Source organism: Talpa occidentalis, unplaced genomic scaffold, assembly GCF_014898055.3.
Source record: "Talpa occidentalis isolate TD23 unplaced genomic scaffold, MPIMG_talOcc4v2.1 talOcc4.7, whole genome shotgun sequence".
In the NCBI taxonomy this organism is placed as follows: Eukaryota; Metazoa; Chordata; class Mammalia; order Eulipotyphla; family Talpidae; genus Talpa; species Talpa occidentalis.
This window is the reverse complement of record NW_023605083.1, coordinates 114,324,728-114,344,201: the sequence shown is the minus strand read 5'-3', so window position 1 is coordinate 114,344,201 and position 19,474 is coordinate 114,324,728. Positions and strand designations below refer to the sequence as shown.

The following is a 19,474-nucleotide window of genomic DNA, read 5'->3' as shown; positions in this document are numbered from 1 at the left end:
AAATGAAAAAAAGGACCCCCGAGAATTGGATTCATGGAGGTGAACCGCTGCTTTTCTGCTCCCTCCTGACTTGAGTTACTACTTCGATTGCATCTCGGGAAGTGTGTGCTGCATTTTGCATTCTGTGAAAATATTTCCAAAGCCATTCCTTTGAAATGAAAGTACAAGTTCAATTAAGCATAGAGAGAGGCACCGGGAGCAATACGCTTAAACTCCCTGGTGATATTTCATCACATTTAATGCGGCGTCCCCCTGAGGAGCGCGCACATGGAACACATCCAAGGCCCTGCGAAGTGGAGGGGAGCTCCAGGGTGGTCCAGCCCGTGTGCACCTTCATCCTCCAGCCGCGGTGGGCGTGGGCTCCTAAGCCAAGTTATGAAAAGGCAAGACCGAAGATGATATGTCTAAGGGGTTCATGCCATCTGTCAAAACACCATGTTTAAAGGCTCTCCTCCATCTGCCTTTAATTGTGTGCCTTTCTTTCCTCGGAGGAAATCTATTAAGACAATAGCCAGACCCTTAAGTTTGGAATCTGAGCTGCTGGCTTCTTCTTGGACTGAAATTTGCCATTCTATTTACTACCTATGAGACAGGAAGAGTACGTGACTTTGAAATAGGATGAAGCTACCAAAGTGATGTGCTGTCCTAGGACACTGGAGAAAGTGTTCATTTATATGTAATGTTCTAATTACCACCGCCTCTTATCCTTTTAAGACGGCTCTTTCCACTTCATTAGTCACTGGCTTCCCCATTTGAAAATATCATTAACTATCTTTTTAAAAATAATGCTAGCTCAATGAAATCAGGTGGATGCTAAAATGATAAAACGTTGCCTTTGATGTAACCGGGGTGCTGTGCCTGCTAATTAAGTAAGACAAGGCAAATGGAGGAATATTGGCATGGACCCAATACAGTAGATTAAAAAATTAAAGTACTCTGAGTAAATTACTGATATCTCCTCTAGAATATTCATCCCCCAAGTCCATTTTTCAATGTCATGATTTCAGTCTTGACTATTGAAGGGGAATTTAACTTTAATAAAATGGGTTTTCTTTAGGAGACTTTCTAAATTCAGCCTGAAATTAATTCAGGCTAGTCTTTTCCATCGTTGCTCTGCGTTAGTGAAAGTGTTTTAGAAGATTCGTTCAGATATATGAAATCTAAGCTTCCAAGGAAAGTAGTAGAACCTCCCTAGGCCATTACCATCAACTGTGGGGGCTGGGCTTCATTTAAAGGGAGCAAACTCCGGTGCCTGTGTTCCCTGAACTGTGTTTACTTTGAATGTGGCTTCTATTTGCCACTATAGTAACCTGCCTCCCACCCATAGGAAGATGGGTTTGACCACCACGTATCTAAGGACTATACAGGAATACCCATTGCCTTAGTTTATACCCATCATTGTCTAGGAAATTGACTTAGCATCTTAATCCTCATCCTGATACTCTCAATATCATCATCAAATAGCCTAATTTTACTGATGAAGATATTATCTCAGAGATGTTAAGAAATGTACCTGAAGTCATACAGCAAAGGAAGTGGCAGAGCCAGGAGCCTCGGCCTGCTTAGTTTCTTCTCTCTTCACAAGAACACCTGGCTTCCCATGAGACAGCGGGCTTCACCGGCATAGCATCTGGCTTCCAAAATTCCTAGTCCTTTTGGCAACACTCTTCTTCCCTCCTTTGATGGATTCCCTGGCATTGCTTTTTCTTAACTGGCCCAGGACACTGGTCCTGCCCAATTCCTTTCCCCCTCCTTTATCTATTCTAGGCTCAAACCAAGGGGATGGGCTGTATCTGACCTGCTGCCATTTGGGGTGATTTCACCCCATGCTTTCATGCCTGTGCCCTCCTTTCTCACCGAGCTGAAGAGAGACATACATGAGCCTCTTCCAGGGTGAGATTTAAAAGAAATGACTTGCAGTCCTAAGTTCTGAGGCTTTGGGCTACTCTTTCCAAAATGAAGACACATCCCTCCTTTCTCCCCTATTTATTGTCATCCCTATGATTTCACCCAGGTTTAAATACCATCTGAACCCCAGATGGCATAGCTTCAGTTTTCTCTCCTGCAATTGGGACTATATAGCCAACTGCCTACTCTCCACCTCTTCGTAGATGGCCAACAGCTTGAGCGTTGTATGTTGGAAACTTCTGATTCCCTTCCCACCCACAAATACGCTTTGTCTGCAGTCTTCCCCATCTTAGTTGATGGCTATATCTTCCTACTCATTGCTCAGGCTAAAAATCTTACAGTCATCCTTGACTCCTCTATTTCTCATATCACACTTCTGAGCTATCAAGAAATCTCTTGACTCTTCCTTTAAAATACACCCAATCACTTCTCACCACCTCCTCTACATTTATCTGCTCATGACTGACTTGTTCTCATCCTCTGGGTTGATGCAATCACCTCTCAACTTTTACCCTTGCTCCTCTATAGTCATCTCAGCTAAGCCCCAGAGTGTTTTTTTTTTTTTTTTCAGCAGATCATGACACTCTCTGCTCATAGTCTCACTGTGACTTCCCATGATGATGGCCTCCAAGCGAAAGCCCCTTGGGGAAGGCTGACCCCCTCTAGAACCAATCTCCATGCCTTCTCTGGTACTGTCTGCCCCCTAATGGCAAACCATAGTGCCACTGTGTTCCTCTGAATGCCTTTGATTTCTATGGGTCGTCTTATGCCAGGGGTAGGCAGGAGCGGGAGAGTTTAGGAGGGTAGAAGTCTGAACTTTTCAAAGTGCCCACAAGTTCTGTGATTAGTTCAAATCCCCTTTAAGTGGAAACAAGTGCAAATAGCAGAGTTGTCTCTTCAAACTGAACCAAAGTAGGAATTAATAGAACATGCTGAGAAATTTCATGTAATGTGAATATATCAACATTACAATTAGCTTTGGGATATCAGAGCTAAGCTTTGCTTGCTCCTGAGGGAAGACATATTATAGGAAGGTCAGAGCATACAGAAGTCCCTGGGAGGACTGACGTTTGCAGTCTTGCTGTCTTATCTCCCACACTATGAAAGAGTTGGTTAATGTTTAGGGGAAGTTTACTCCCTCCCCACCCCACCTCAATGGCAGGATTTGGATGCTGGAGTAGGCCAAGGCACTTGTTTGGTCAGTGGAAATGGACAAAAGTGACAGTGGGAATTTCAAGCCTGGCAATTAAGTGATATCTACATTTCTGGTTTCTACCATGGGAAGCACTTGCCCTGGGCAGCTACCTGATTAGAAAAATGAGCCAAGCTGCCTGAGCTGACTTGCGTACTTGTAGCCACTCCCGACAGACTCGTAGATGGAACAGTGAAAAACCAGTGCTTATCACTGGACTCTGGTTGGTTTTGCAGAAGTTGCTGACTTAACAACACTTGCTAGATGTGTGCCCTTGATGGATGGATGACTTCCTCATCTGTAAACTGGGTTGACGATCACACCCACGCTGAGGCTGGGTACAGTCATACGAGGCTACAGTTAGGTGCATAGGTGGCGGTGACATTCAGGCTTGAGTAAATACACTCTGATGTCAGCATCATAGTGAAATTGCCTAATGGCATGTTTTGCAGAATGCCTCTCCATCATGAAGGGACATGTGACTGCACTTTGTGAGCACAAGGGAGGGTGCTGCACAGGAAGCTCTGAGCACAGAGCTTGGACTGCAGGAGGTGTTAGCCTCACTTCCAGATTCCTGGTGCTCAGCATCTTGCAGAGGGTGCCACAATCCAAGTGAGTCAGGCAAACTGAACCGATGCTGGAGGTGTAATTCTGGGTCAGCAGCAGCAGAATGGGCTGGTTGGCAGGGGTGAGGCCCTGTGCCCCTTGGTAGTATGGTTGGTGGCAGTGGGGGATCAATTTCTACCTCACTTAGGAGTATGGGAACAGGTGCTCTGATAGGCGCCTCCCAGCAGGCGGCATTGTCTTCGTCTCATCTAGAACTCACAGGCCCACACTACATCCCCTGATGCTTCCTGCAGGGCCTCTGGAAAGACTTCCAGGGAGTGTTTCCCAGCCACTGGCTGTGTCCTAGTGAGTGACTTCCTGTTTCAGAATCTTCTCTGCTTGCGCCCAGCCCAAGCTTCCACCAGCTGGCTTACTTAGGGAATTCAGCCAGAGCTCAGAGTGTCGGTGGTTTCCTGCTGAGCAAATCACTCCCTTTCAGCCACAGTGTCCTGGGCATAGAGGGTTTGGGCCATTCCCTTGTATGGGGCCTTCATTTTCCCTGTGGTGTTACTTTAGGTATGTGATAAAGGCACTGCCCTCCAGTATTCTCCAGCAGGTAAGAGCACAAAATACCTGTTATTAGGGAACCTAAAGCAGTTCTCTCTCCCCATGAGGAGCCTCTTTATCTTGTGTTAGTTGCCTTTTAGGCATAGATTGTTGAAGGACAGAAGCAGGAGTTGTTCCTGCCCTTTCTATTTGCATTTCCAGAAGCGAGCCTTCAGAGGCGGTAATGGCCATTTCCTCAAACTCATTTTCTGCATTAATTCCTCAGGCTGGCATTAGGACCCTTCGAGATCTAGCTTCAGATCATCTTACCTGCTATGACCTCTGTCCCTGTCACTGCTGCCATTTGCATTCTGCTGTCAATTCACCTGCACCAACGCTTACTGGACCTCCTTTTAGGCACTGTGTTGAGAGGGAACGAAGACAGAATCCCTCCCTGGAACTCTTCACAGTCCTTTCAAGGATCTCCGTGCTTTTGTGCTTACAACTCCCTCCACCCCTCTCCCTCCTTTTCGTCCCTCAACAAGTAGTCATTCACTTATCCAGTCCTTATTTGAAAGGTATCTTCTTTGTGCAACCTGACCATGTAATTCTGAGCAAATTTTCTGTGATTCCAAAGAGTTCCATTTGTGTTTTTTAATTGCAATTGTCATACAAAATCTTTATAATACACGATGAATGACAGTCTTGGCTTTTAACACTGCTACCTTCTTCTACTCTTGCCAGTCTGTCTTCCAGGCCCAGAGACCCAATGGGGCTCAATGGGGCTGGCAGCCAGCAGGGACTCCTCATTTGAAATGGATGAAGTTGAAGCTCCCCAGAGTCACAAAACACCATCCGTCATTGGTCCCAAGAAGACTGTTTCCCCTGGCTCCCCAGTCCCCATTTGTATGGGAATCAATATTTGTCCCAGTTCCATCTTTGGCAGCCACATCACTTAATAGCAATCAGGCTTATGCTGGGGGTGGGGTGGCGAGGGAAATCCCACTAATGATGGACTCTGCAGCTGGCACTGTGTTAGACTGTGTGTTGGGGCATAATGTGTGATTTCACAGCTTTTCACGATCTCTACAATGCAAATTCAAGATTTGAAAAAACATTTTCTTTATTTTTCATGTATTTTGAATCAAAAAATTAAAGCACTAATAGTCTTTTATGGGCATCTGTAAAATGCGCTGTTTGCACACAAGTCTCCCCTGCCAAGCCATCTAAGTGTGCGTGTGAGAGCACTCCAAGGGGCTGCTGAGGTGATGCCCATCTGGTGGACTCTCCAGGTTCATCCGTCACCCCGCTGTCCTCTACCCCAGCCTCTTCGTATGGGAGTGACTTGACAGTGAGTACTCTGTGGGGTGGGCTGGTGTATGGGAGCTTTGGTGTCAGAGACGGCACAGGTGTACAGGAAATGCTCGCTGATTAATGACTAATCAAATGAGGGCAAGGGTCTCCAACCTGTCCCCCAGGAACCCCTGGGGAGACCATGAGAGCCACTCTTTTCAACGGCCCTTGGAGGCAGAAGCAGCAAACACAGCCCAGCTCCTCACTTGGGGGAAGACACGTGGGATGCTCGGATATGTGTGTTTTGCTTTTTAATTCTGTGAAAATCATGATTGACCTATCATTTGATTCAGAGTTCTAGACCTAGAAGGAACTTAGAAGCCTGAAGTTGAACTTCACAGATGAGGAAAAAGTCAAGATGAGAAAGCTCCTGCTTATGAACAAATTCAGGCTATGCATCCCTTTTTTCTGCTCACTGCTAATAGGTGAAAATCTATTTTCTGTACTGCCTTCTTCCATCCGTTGGTGTGGGCCTTGCACCTAACTTTCCCCAAATCCTGCAACTTCTGGGATGGTGGGAGATAACAGGGGAACCCTTTCCCCTCTTCTCCCTTCAACTGTACCTTGTTCTCTCTTTTTTGCTTAAGGATTCAGGGATTAAACCACCCTGGGCACACAAGCAAACCAGACAGTGTCCTTTAGATCAGTGGATCATACTCAGGGATGAAGAGAGAGGCCACAGAGCCTCTGCCTGGAATGCAGACTCGGTGACTTGGGGGGCCTTGGTGAGAGTCAAGGTTGGCTGCTCACTACCTGCAGAAAGGCAGAGCCCCAGATGTGGCCAGCTGACATGGTAGGGTTTGTCAGCTAGTGGAGTCCCCAGCTCATTAGCAATCCATAGGATGGTGATGACCATCATCATCATAACCATTATTGCCTTAGACAGGCGTGGATGACAAAGGCACTACCGGGACTTCTGTTTGAAATGAACTACTCCGTAGCCAGCCCTGACTCTCCAGAGTGGCTTCCTACAGAAAGAAAGGATCATGAAGCTGAAAGGCATCCTTGGAGAGTACCCGTTCTGGCTTGTGCCCTCAGACAGGGCTAACCTTTATAGAATACTCACTATATAGGAAATGGAACCAAACTTACTTTTGTATGTTATTCTTGTGATAGTATCTCTGTTGAGCATTCGATTAAGAAATGGGTTTGATGAATCAGAAACCTGGGGGAGGAGAGAATATGTTAGTGACTGGCAGTCCTCCTCCAGGATAAACACTGCTTCCAGGCACTCACTTATTTATTCCTATTTATCGAGAGCCTACCTTATGCCAAACACAACAATGGCTGGAAATTCTGAGTTCAAATATATACTCTACGCCCAAGAAACCCCAGTTTAGAGAAAGAGGACAGGAAAGTAAGCAATGATGATAATTTAATGAGAAGAGGGCTGTAATAGAGTCGCCGGTGTGACATGGATGACCACCTCCATGGGGAATCTGAGTTGCTAAATCATGAGCTGAGACTTGAAGGATGGGTACAAGTTAAAGTGCATTGCTGGTAGAATACAGAAAATGAGGAAGGGCACAGGGAAACAGTCACAGAGGATCTGTGCATATGTGGACACAGGAACTAGTCATGCTCACACAAGTATTCCAGTATAGTTGGAGCTGGGAGTACGAGGGAGGGATGGGATGTGAGACTAGAGCATGGGCAGGGGCTGGCTCATGGCAGGTTGAACGTTATGTTTGGATAGTTAAATTTTATTCTGAAGGAATAGGGGGGCCACCTATTTGTAAGCAGAGGCTAGGGAGAGACATGGTAGGAAAGGGATAGTTATCTAGGTAGAGTGTGACAGAAAGAGTACCCAGAACAGAGGCATTAGGAGACAGGACAATTTCTAAGAGTAATAAACTTATATCACTGCCCATTATTGAATGAATTGAATATAGAATAAGCAATGTCATTCAATCAATCAATTATCCATCCATCCATCCATGCACCCACCCATCATCCATCCATCTGTATGTCCATCCATCCGTCTGTCTATCCATCTATCCATCCATCCTCTCATCCATCCATCTTCTGCCTAGTATCCCTCCATCCATCTGTCCGTCCATCCATCCATTCATCCATCCATCCAATAAATATTTACCAAATGCTTATTATGGGCTAAACATTGTACTAGATAGGGATCAATTTCCATTTTATGCCTTTTCTCTCTAAATTCCTTCTTTGGGAGAACAGGTCAAGCTTCAAAGGATGGAGGCCAGGGAGCCATCATTTGGAGATAGTGATATACACCTGCATAACTGAGTACACTGTTTTCTTAACAACCCCTTTACTCAGCCTTTTCCAAGGTACTACTGTTCATCCCATTTCTCTCCTACCTCGCTCAGCTCTACTCTGTAATTTACTCCTCAGCTGCTAATCGGATGTTGTGACACATCAACATTTTAAATCTGATTTATTCTGAGGGTTGGAAAAATTGCAGCAGATGATTATTATTATTAGATAAGCAACAGGTAATTTTTAGTTTGGAGAAGGCACAGGCTGTTTATTTTCTCCCATCTGCCTCTCTTTTCCCACAGTTTCCTGCATGTGTTGTGCGGAGACACACTCAGGGGAGTGTGGTGAGTGACAACACTCGAAGGAGGTAAACAGCCACCCCAAACACAGAGATGTCCCACATCAGACGCTGCTGCTCCCCAGCAGTCGTCGGGCCAAATTCAACTTCAACTTCATCATCTCCTTTGGTCATTTAAAGGGAGCTTGAGCTGCATGTGTGTGTGGATGTGCCCCACAAAGGAGGCGAGCCAACAGAGGCTGTGGCAGGCAAGGGGCCTGTCCTGTGATCGGGTGCTTTGGGCTCCTGGTTCCTGTGAGTATGGTCAGTGCTAACTTTGGGACTGGACGCTTTCAAGCTGATTAAAAATAATTGAAAAATTTCCAAAGTGCACACAGATGATTTGTGGGCTCTAGTGTGTTGGCTGCGTGGGTGAGAGGATAAAATATGTACTTGGTATAAGTGAGCGTAAGTGGGAAGTTAATGGTGTGTGATTGAGCAGCAATTACAGCCAAATCTCAGTTCCCTGTGGTCACGGAAGGATGGGGTATTAGGAGGGGACAGAGACAAATAAAACCTACAGATAAATAAGTCTTTCATTTTAGCCAACAACTCTAACTCTCTGGCTCAGGGGTTCAGCTGACCCAGAAATGGGGCTTCCTTTCTTCTGTTCCTGCCTACCTTGGAGGGATCAGGGGACGGGAGGCAGCAAAGCCAGAAGGAGGGGAGGATACCAGAGATTGCACCCCTGGGAGACCCAGGACATCTTTGGCCTCATTTCTAGGTACTGGCTCCCAGCACAGACTGGCCCATGTCCCATGCTCAGTCTCTATTTTGAGGGTGAGTGAATGACAAGTCATAGCTTGGATAACCCATGGCGGAGCATCTGGGGGCTGATTATGCTAGACCAAGATAGCAGTGCTGTAGCTCATTTCAAGATCGAGCCAGCAAGCTTCAGGTCTGCTCAGGGAAAGAAAAGGAGGCTCCTGGGACCAAACTGGCCCGAGAAGATGCCGGAACCAGTCGCCATTCTTTCACTGACCTCAGGGTCTGGGGCATAAGTTCCTCCAACCACCCGCAGGGCAGCAGCCAGGACACGAGTCAGTGATCTCAGTGGAGCAAGCATTTCTGCAGGAGCTTGTGAAACACACCAGCAGTTTGCTGTTGAGGAGGCTGACTTGCTGGCGTATCAATCACCCTGTCGGCTGTAATGTGTCCGGGCTTCTGGGATGACATTCACCGACACGGGGACTTTGAGCAAAGGGAGGCAAAGTCAGGAGCTGAGGCGGAGGCATCAGCACAAGGCAGGAGTTACCCACCAAGGGCCTGGCATTGGGAAAGCCCATAAAGACCAGAGGAGGGGGGGATACCAGAGGTGGTGTCCCTTAGACAAAGCCCTGGGGCTTTGTGGGTCTCATTTCTCGTCTCAGTGCCCAGCATGGGTGTCCTGTGTTCCACACCCATTGGTGTTTGGGGAAGAGTGAGTGAGAAGTCATAGCTTGGATAATTCACCACGGAGCACCTGGGGCAGAGGGACATGACTGCCTGGATACGCATGACCAATATTATGACAACTGCAGGTCTCATGACAAGAGATGTGGTCTGGGAGAACAAACCAGCTGGTTGTCAGCACCATCGTCGGGTCTGGGCGTGGGAGACAGGATTTCCCTGTGCTTGTGGGTGGCACAGGGGTGTGGGGAAGATGTTTTTAAATGCTGTTTTCTCTCTTGTACCTCTCAGTTGCTTTCTCTCAGCTCGGCCGGGGAGGCATCTAGTGTGAATAAAGTCATCAGCGTTAATATCAAGCTGGTTTCCTTTTGGGGGTGGGCTGTTATGAGCTGCATGAGCTGGGGTGGGATGCCAGAGAGGGACCCTTATGCCACTGGACCATTAGGGTTAAACAATAAAATAAATGTACAGTGTGCATGTAGTGCCTGCTATCTGGACCCTACTGTTTATCATAACAGGGTCTGTCAGATGCCGAGATACGTAGTGCAGGGACAGGCAGGACCTGTGCCAAGACTAATTTCCCTTGGGATACCACATCAGGTGTTAATAGGTTATGACAGCCCAAAAATATGCTTTCCTGATCAAAAGCCCCTTCTCATCCATGTGCATGACAAGCCAGCGTCGTCGGGTTGGTGGCTGGGGCTGCAGCATGTCACCCTATCCCCTGCTCTGTATGTATATCTGCTTGGGCCTGAGAAAGGCTTGACTAGATCCGGGCGAGGGAGAGGAAGGGAGGAGGTGGCGGGAGTCTGCAGGGGGATGAACAGGCAGAGCACATGCCTATTGAAAAGGTGGTGCTTTGGAGGAGAGAGGGGTCAGTGTGAGGGTGCCCCTGGGCCTGTCTGCTGCTGCTGCTAACAATGATGTCATCATGTGATGATGATGTCATTACGAGAGCTTTGTTAAAGCTCCCTAGAAGTAAATGTTGGATTTCTACGGATCATCTTCATTGGATTGCAAGCTCTGGTTGGGGCACTTCCTTTAAGGGTCTGGTCAAAACCTCCCAAGCAGCTGGGGTGAGTGCAGTGACTGCCAACTTTTGGAAATGCCATTGATTACTTTAGTATCTCTTTTTTTCCATTTGGAAAAATATCTTTATTCTTTTAAATTTGCATACCTGTTTCTCTCTGCATCTGTCAACATGTTAAAGGTAATTATTTTTTAGCAAATTAGAATGTGCTTGGTTGGAGACTTGTTGCTGCTGTTCTTGACTGCTAGGGAGATGTGGAGCCTCCCTAGAATGTCGTGAAGTCAGCATTGGTGATCTTTGCTTAATTTTCCCCAGAGATGCTTATGAGGGAGAAGGAGAGGGGGCGGGGATGGTGATACTCAGAAAAACTGGAGGAGACAGAGGAAGGTGTTTCTTGCAGATAAAAGAGGGAGAGACATCTCACATTTACCTTTGGATTTCCAGCTGGTGGATGGGCCTCTAATCCCATGGGGTTTAAGTGAGCCACCCCTTCACCTTCTATTACATCCTTCTGATTCTTCTGCGTGGCGGGGTTGGGAGCTGAAGCCTGCCCCAGGATCCAGCACCCTTTTTCTCTCTAGCACAGAAGCGAACTCTGCAAGCCCTGGTTCTCTGAAGTGGAGCCCACTGTTTTTGAATCTCACTGAAAGGGACCTCATTTTCCATAAATCTCTTGGATATAAAAGTCGCTTCTCGTGCAGCTCTTCTGGGCATGCATATAACCCCTTTAGTTACCTCTAAGATCCCACTGAGTCTGGAAGCAAACATTCCAACATATATTCTTGGAATTCAAGAAGAGGGGAATGAAGAAAAGCAAGATACTTACTTTTATAAATATAGAAACTACCACCAATCCATTTGGGCTCTTTGCAGCTTCTGTGACATTTGTATATAACTCATGGTTATAGTGGATAAGCTGCACCTGGCAGGAGAGAAAAGCAGTAATAAGAACAACAATCTAACATTAAAAGGTGTGAGACACAGCATATCCACCACACCTAAGGTAAACTAAAGTATATCGCAGAACAATGGGAAAGACAAGTTTGTAGATGAAGGAACTTCCGGGGGGAGGTATGTTTGTGTGTGTGTGAAGTGCATATTCATATTAGCTGGTAATACCTATAGCTGGTAAATGCCTAGTCAACATTTTCTGGTAATAAGCATGCCTTAAGAAGCTCAGTGCCATCTGGCCCTGGCTCCATCCTGGGACATTTCCTCTAAAGCATGTATAAAGTGAGTTTCCCTTATTAGGAATGGAAGGGCCATGCAGGGGCAGACACACTCTCCAGAGGCTGACAGCTGCTGGCACTGAGTTAATCTTCCATGTGGCCTCAGGGCCTAGTCAGCCCAGGAGCTCTGAGAGGAGACTGGCCAGTCTGCAAGATGCAGCTGTGCTGCTGGAGAGAGCTCATGCACCAGTCTGGCCAGGTCCTCTCATCACAGCACTGACCTTTCTCCCCATTCAGTGAGAATCAGCCTTGGGCCTCCCTGGTGGCGCAAGGGGTTAAGCACAGCACTGTGAAGCTCTGTGGTGTGAGTTTGATCCCCCAGCCAGCCAGGGAGCTGAACCACATGGCACAGCAGACCAGACCTCTCCTGTCTCACCCACCGGTCCCCTAAGCAGTGTATTTCGGTAGATCTGCCTGTTCTGCTCCCCACTCTGTCTCTGGTGAATCCTCTCACCACCCATCCCCCAACTTCTGGGCTGTATCCCAGTTTTTGTATGCATAAATAAATAAATTTTTATTTTTTTAAAAGATTTATTTATTTATTTTATACAAGAACTGGGGTACAGGTCAGATGTGTGGAAGGGTGAGAGGATTCATCAGAGACAGAGTGGGGAACAGAACAGGCAGACTGACGAAATACACTGCTGAGGGGAGCAGCAGGCGAGACAGGAGAGGTCTGCCGTGCCATGTGGGACCCTTGCTGGCCGGCCGGGATCAAACTGCTGCTGCAGTGGACAGCTTCACAGTGCGGCGCTCAACTGCCTGCACCACCAGGGGAGGCCCCAATAAATAAATCTTTAAAAAAGAAATCAGCCTTGCTGACTGTGCCCAGGTGCAATAAACAGGCAGTGTGGACAGCACTAGGCTTCCTGGCCCTGGGTCCAGTAAACTAGGTTTTCCCTCTGTTACCTAACTTTTAAGTCTTTGTTTTGAAATTTATGAAACACAGCATACCTATACATTCACACTAATGCCCACTAATTTTCAGTCCACATGACAAAGTTAGTCCACCTCATTGAGACTTGATATCTTCCTCTAAAAATGAAAATGATTGTCTCTCCTTAGAATTCATCTAAGGCTGTAGCTTTAGAATAAATTTTTAATCCTAAATTACAATTTTTGTAAGAAACTAAGAAAAAGAGAATAAAAAGTGATACCCCCTTCTAACTTTAGCCCAAGCAAGATGCCTTTTAAATATTTTAGTATATATACTTTCTAGATATTTGGTATTTATAAACTTTTCTTTCTCTCTCTCTCTCTCTCTCTCTCTCTCTTTCTCTCTCTCTAACACACACACACACACACAAGCACAGAGTTTAAAAAATAGGTATTTAAAAATTTTAATTAAAATGGGATGGATAAATTCCTAAACCATATAATCTACTGAGATCTAAGATGAAACAGAAATCCTAAACAGATCAATACAAATAAGACTGAAGTAATCAAAAACCTCCCAACAAAGAAAAGCCCTGAACCAGATGACTTTATGAGTGATATTACCAATCATTCAAAGAAGAACTCCTACCAATCCTCCTTAAACCCTTCAAAAAAAAAAAAAAAAAAGAAATAGAACAAGAAGAACACTTCCAAATTTATTTTATGAGAACAGCATGATGTTGATACCAAGGCCAGACAAAGATACTTCAAGAAAAGAAAACAACAGGCCAAATTTCTTAGAGAATATAGGCACAAAAACCTTCAATAAGATACCAGCAAACTGAATTCAACAGCACATTAAAAAGATTACGTGCCATGACCAAGAGGGATTTATTCCCAGGATGCAAGGATAGTTCAACATGTATAAAACAATCAATATGATACACTAATCAAATAAAAGATAAAAACCTTACATGATCAGCTCAATAAATTCAGAGAAAGCATTTGACATAATTCACTATCCATTCATGATAAAAATTCCCAGGAATAACAGGTATAGAAGAACTTACCTCAATACTAAACCCCACAGCTAATGTTATAACCAATGGGAAATCACTAAAACTATTCCTTCTATGATCCAGTATAAGACAAGGATGTCCACTCTTGCCACTTCTATTCAACATAATGCTGGAAGTCCCAGCCAGAGCAATTATAGAAGCAAAAGGCACACGCATAACTATGTAGAGGTGATGGACAGGTTACTAAGCCATACTGTGGTGATATTTCATAATGTACATGCATATCAAGACATCAAGTTGTATACCCTAAATGTACACAGCTTTACTATGACAAAGATAGCTCAAAGTTGTTAGAAATAAAAAAATGGAAAAAAACAATAGAATTGGAATAATTCATAATTATGATTCTAAACCTTTAAGATTTAGAAGTGGTTTGTGACTATCTCTTTAAGACAGTGTGTACAGATCCTGAGTGTATTAAAAGCTGTAGAATTCTCCATTGCAGGAATGCCCCACAACACAGGGAGCCATTCTCTGTCTAGCTTTCAGTTTGTTTCCATTGTTTCTGTCTCATAAACAGTGTCACTGAAATCCCAGCATATCTTCCTGTAATGGTGTGAGCATGTTCCACAGGCTGATTTAAGAATCTTATGGGATAGTGCATGTAATTTGTGACTCTGAAATTTTACGAGAATATTCCCTATTACCAATATCATGTACTGCAATAAAAATAGGATGTGAAGTTTTAGAAGCGGAACAAGTCAATGATCAAAAGAGAGGTGCTTTTCCTTGTTCTTTGGAAAAAAAAAAAAACAAAAACACTGGTTTGCAACCTTCCCTGTACAACCAGGTCACCTGGGCACTCAAGAAACCTACCTGTGTTTGTCTCCACCCCCCATCTTCATCCTCAATTCTGATTTAATTGATTTGGGGTGGGAAAAGGGCATCGGCATTTGTTAAAAGCACTTCAGCTAGTGGGCAGCTGGAGCTGACAACTAACACTGCAGAATCAATGAGCACTGACAGCCCTTCCGTGAGGCTCAGATGGATGGTAGCCTGAATCCGAGACCACCCTGCATGTCCTGCACCAGTTGAGCTTCTTATGTATGGAGGGAACCCACACTGCTGCTGATCTTGAAAAATCCTATTTGCTTACTGTTTTTTCACTTCTTGTGAGTTTTGCCAATGGTGGCAGATGGTTTTACAGAAGCTCCTCTGCATCAGAAGGGGGCCCCCAGGCAGGGGCTGGTGGATGTGCTCTGCCTTGCAGAACTCAGGCCCGGCAGGGCTATCAGGTGATGCTCGTCAGCCCACCTCCTGTGCCCACCCCCACACACAGGCAGGCCTGTCTGCAGGAGAAGTGCTCCCATACAGAGAAACCAGGAGCTGGTAGGGGGACCTGCCACATCTCCCTTCAGTGTTGAGTAAGCTTCTCCCTGAGAATTGAAACACAGCCGCCATCTGCTAAGATCTGCCTACCAGGTGACCTACAAAACCGCCTGGGGATGTGCCAGGGCTTCAAGGCATGCTTTGAAATTTTAGCATGTTCCAAGAACTGGGCCTTGGAGAGCAGGAAGTGGAAGCAATCCAGTGGTGTAATCCTCTCCAACTTACAAGAATGAAAAAGGCAGCAAGAAGTCTCCGGGCCATGTGGTTCCATGTAGGGTGAGATTAGGTAGCAGCCAGGGGCTATAGGACAGGTGGGCAAGTGTAAGCTTGAGACTGTGCTCTTCTCTAATCTTAAGTTAGCACACTTAGAACTTTCATCTGAAGCTTTGCCACCTCTTTGTTCCAAGGTAATTGGCTGGGATTCTGATATCATGAGTTTTGGTTTCTGTTAGGATCTGGTTCATGGATTGTCTCTTGCGTTAGTTCGTACCATACGAAATTGACTTTTTGATCTAAAGGAATGGTGATTTTATAGTTAATGGAAACTTGTAACAAAGCTGTTTTAAATTCCCCTCACCCCCATGAATATTAGATGCTAAAAAGATGACACAGTGCTTTGCTACTCAATGGGAGGCGCAGGAACCAGCAATAGCCACAGCCTCTTCCTAGAGACTGAACCCCAAGATTCTGCTTGTTAGAAATGTATAATTTTGAGCCCTACCCTAGCCACATCAAGATCTGCATTTCAACAACTTCCCAGTGATTTGCATGCACATTAAAGATTGAGAAGTACTGGTTTAGCAGAGCTTGTTGGCAGGTTAGAGAACCCTATTTTGTCAGGTTGTTCACTTCTCTGATTCAGTATGGCGTGCGTCAGGTATGTTGTAACATAGGCTGAGTCCGATCACAGGAGGCCTACAGTATCAGCTATGGAAGGGTGTTAGGTGGGGGATGAGATAACTGGCATGGACTGTAAGAGGGCAGATTAGAGCAGGGAGGCAGGGGTGCAGGATGGTGGTGGTGGTGGGGATTATGATATAATTTCAGGTCATGGCCATCAAAGCAGTTATGTCCCAAAGGACTTCACATATTATAGAATGTGCACTGTGTGCAGTGAGTGGGCACCGCATGTTCCCGAAGGCTTCAGAACAGCCAAGCCCACCAGAAAACACCCAGAAGGCAGCTTGGCAGTGTTCTTACCTTTCAAGGCACAATTTTGGCATGAGAAGCAAGAGGAGGAGATGCTTGGGGTCTGCACCAAAGGTAGGGCTTAGCTGAAAAGGCACTGCTGCCCCTCCACCCTCCTCCCAGGTCCTTGTCAGTGGAAATGACAGTTACTGCAATTGTTGCCTATGGCAGAGTAGTGCCAACCCGCCACCCATCAACCACTCACAACGTGCATGGGTATGGTCAGTCTGGGGGAGAGGGGTCTGCTGCTTGCCCTGCCACTAATGTGGACTTGGGGAGCAGTAATGAGCACATCATATCTGGCTAGGAAGAGGGTATCAGATTAACAGGTGGGTTCTGAGAGTGATGCTTATGGATTACTTCTTGTCATTTATAGTTAATACTTGAATAATCCAAACCTTAGCCAGTCAGATTTTTGAGTAATTTGGATGAGCATTTAGCTGTAGTTTAACTGAGCCCCAAATCTGGAGCTTAATCAAGGTCATCAGACATGCCTAGCAGGAAATAAGGGACCAAAAGGGATTGTTAGACCTTCTGAGGAAATAAGCAAGGGACAAAGACTACAGGGACAATGTTGAAACTGCTTATAAGCACCAACTCTTTGGGGTCTAATGATGACATGCTAATTAAACACTAAGTTTAGCTATTCATTAAAGAGACGCCCCTGAGGGCTTTTGCTAGCCTAGTTGGAATTACCATGTGAAAGGGCTAAGCCTGGATTACTGAGAATTATTTTATAATCTTCATTTTTTATTAATTTAGATGGGCATCCTTCCTCCCACAGAAGCTTTGTGGACATGCAAGATTAAGAAATTAAGATATTGTTGGTTTCCTCACGGTGCTCAGATCTGGAGGGCGCTGATCCAGCCCATTCCCTGCAGCTAAGTCCCCATGACCTAATATGATTTTTCAGTGTGTGGTACAAGCAGAAAATTGTGTTCTCACCCCAGAACACGAGGCTCACCTCAATCCTTTACACAGATCTGGAATGCACTCATTCAAAAATTCTGTGAGGGTGGACTACATGCCAAGACCAGTTGGAGTAAGACTGGTAAAGCCCTAGCTCTCCTAGAGATCATTCAGAGAGTGACAAGAGCTTTAAAGAAAACAGAGCAAGATTTTGGCTTGCAAAATGAATGGCATTAGTGAGAAAAAAACGTATGTGTGTGGTACGCAGCAGTAGCAATGTCGGGTGGTGTAGCTGATGAAGGCATCTCACAGAGGTGTCATTTGAGCAGAGTTCTGATGATGAAGACGAAGAAGGCATGGGAGACTGGAGGGAGGTACATTGCTGACAAAGAGCACAGCTAGTGCAGAGTCTGAGGTGGGGACAAATCTCTGAGTATGGCTGGGGAAAGTGAGGGTAGCTTGAAAGGGCCCAGCTCTTGCAGAAAGCAGCGCAGATGGCTCAGAACAATCCCTTCTTGGTCACCTATTTCATGTCAAACATGTCTGATGACCTTGAGTAAGCTGTGAATTTTGGCTTAGTTAAGTTAGAATTCATCCAACTTATTAAAAATTCTGAATATACAAGGTTTCATCTGTCCCAGGTGCCCTTGACATTGAGTACCAGCTACAGCTTCTCATTTTTTCGCACAGCAATCTTTTTTTTTTTTAATAATAAATTTTATTTTTATATTCCCCCATACAATTGCAACGCCCCATTCTGACCCCAATCCTTCCCCTCCCGCCCCCCACCCCCCAAAAAGTGTCTCTGGTTCATAGTTTTTTGTTGATTTTGATTTTCACTTTCTTATATTCATTTTCCTGGTCCCTTATTTAAGTTTTCTAGATTCCTGCTATGAGTGAGACCATCCGGTATTTTTCTTTTTCTTTTTGGCTTATTTCGCTGAGCATGATCCCTTCCAGCGCCATCCATGTTGCTGCAAATTGCATGTGTTTATCTTTTTTGAATGCTGAGTAATATTCCATGGTGTATATGTACCACATCTTCTTGATCCAGTCATCTATTTTTGGGCATTTGGGTTGTTTCCAAAGCTTAGCTATTGTAAACAGTGCTGCTATAAACATAGGGGTGCAGGTGTTCTTTGAAATTGATGTTTCTGTGTCCTTTGGGTAAATACCTAGGAGTGGAATTGCTGGATCATATGGAAGCTCTATGTTTAGTAGGTCCAGAAATCTCCACACAGCTCTCCATAGTGGTTGGACCAGTTTGCACTCCCACCAACAGTGCAGAAGAGTTCCTTTTTCTCCACACCCTCGCCAACATTTGTTGTTGCTAGTTTTTTTAATATGTGCCATTCTCACTGGTGTAAGATGGTATCTCATGGTAGTTTTGATTTGCATTTCCCTGATTACAAGTGATGTTGAACATTTTTTCATATGTCTGTTGGCCATTTGCATTTCCTCTTCAGAGAAGTTTCTTTTTAGCTCTTCTGCCCATTTTTTGACTGGATTATTTTCTTTGTTGTTGCTGAGTCTCATCAGCTCTTTGCAGATTTTTGTGATCAGTCCTTTATCATTAGTGTTGGGTGCAAAAATGTTCTCCCAGTGGGTGGGGTTTCTCTTTGTTTTTGTTATTGTCTCTTTTGCTGTGCAGAAGCTCTTTAATTTGATGTAGTCCCAGCTGTTTATCTTTGCCTTCACTATCACTGCTTTGGGTGATGTGTCTGTAAAGATGTCTTTGATGTGCAAATCCCGTAGTGTTTCGCCTATATTTCCTTCTATGTATTTTATGGTTTCAGGTCTTATGTCTAGTTCTTTAATCCATTTTGAGTTGATTTTTGTGTATGGTGTGAGGTAGTGGTCAAGCTTCATTCTTTTTCGCACAGCAATCTTAACCAGGCAACAGTTTTGAAATATTTTACAATGAGGATGGCAGAGGCCCTGGGTGACCAGGACCAATGTAAGTCAAGGTCAACTTACAGTCACACAGGTGCTAACTATCATTAGCATCATTTGCTGTCATTTGCTGATGATCACCAATATTTGTCAGTTGCTTTGTGTCAAAGATGATGCCAGCAGTGACATCTCATCTAATTCTCAAACTCCATCATGAGTTAGTGCTGTTATCTCCATTTTTGTCATGGTGACACAAGGCCACCAAGAGATAATTTGCTCAAGGAAGTAGATTTGGGATTACACTTAGTTCCTATGATGATATCACACTCACGCTCCACACTATTTTGAAGCTATTCTTTTTGTGTCTGTCTCTACTTCTGAGCCAAAATCTCGACAGCAGGATATCCGTCATCATATCCCTGGTACCCGTCATGGGACTTG

The 19,474-nt window shown here is 45.1% G+C and overlaps 1 protein-coding gene across 1 annotated transcript in view; it reads right to left on the bottom strand.

Annotated features, from left to right (window-relative positions):
* The window catches only part of CA10 (carbonic anhydrase 10), a 432,852-nt gene that overhangs the window by 10,570 nt on the left and 402,808 nt on the right, over positions 1–19,474 (bottom strand). Inside the window, exons 6-7 of the mRNA XM_054688693.1 lie at positions 11,357–11,452; positions 6,638–6,710 (exon numbers count right to left, since the gene is read on the bottom strand). Coding sequence (XP_054544668.1) covers positions 6,638–6,710; positions 11,357–11,452 — 169 coding nt within the window. The remainder of the gene's footprint in view (positions 1–6,637; positions 6,711–11,356; positions 11,453–19,474) is intronic.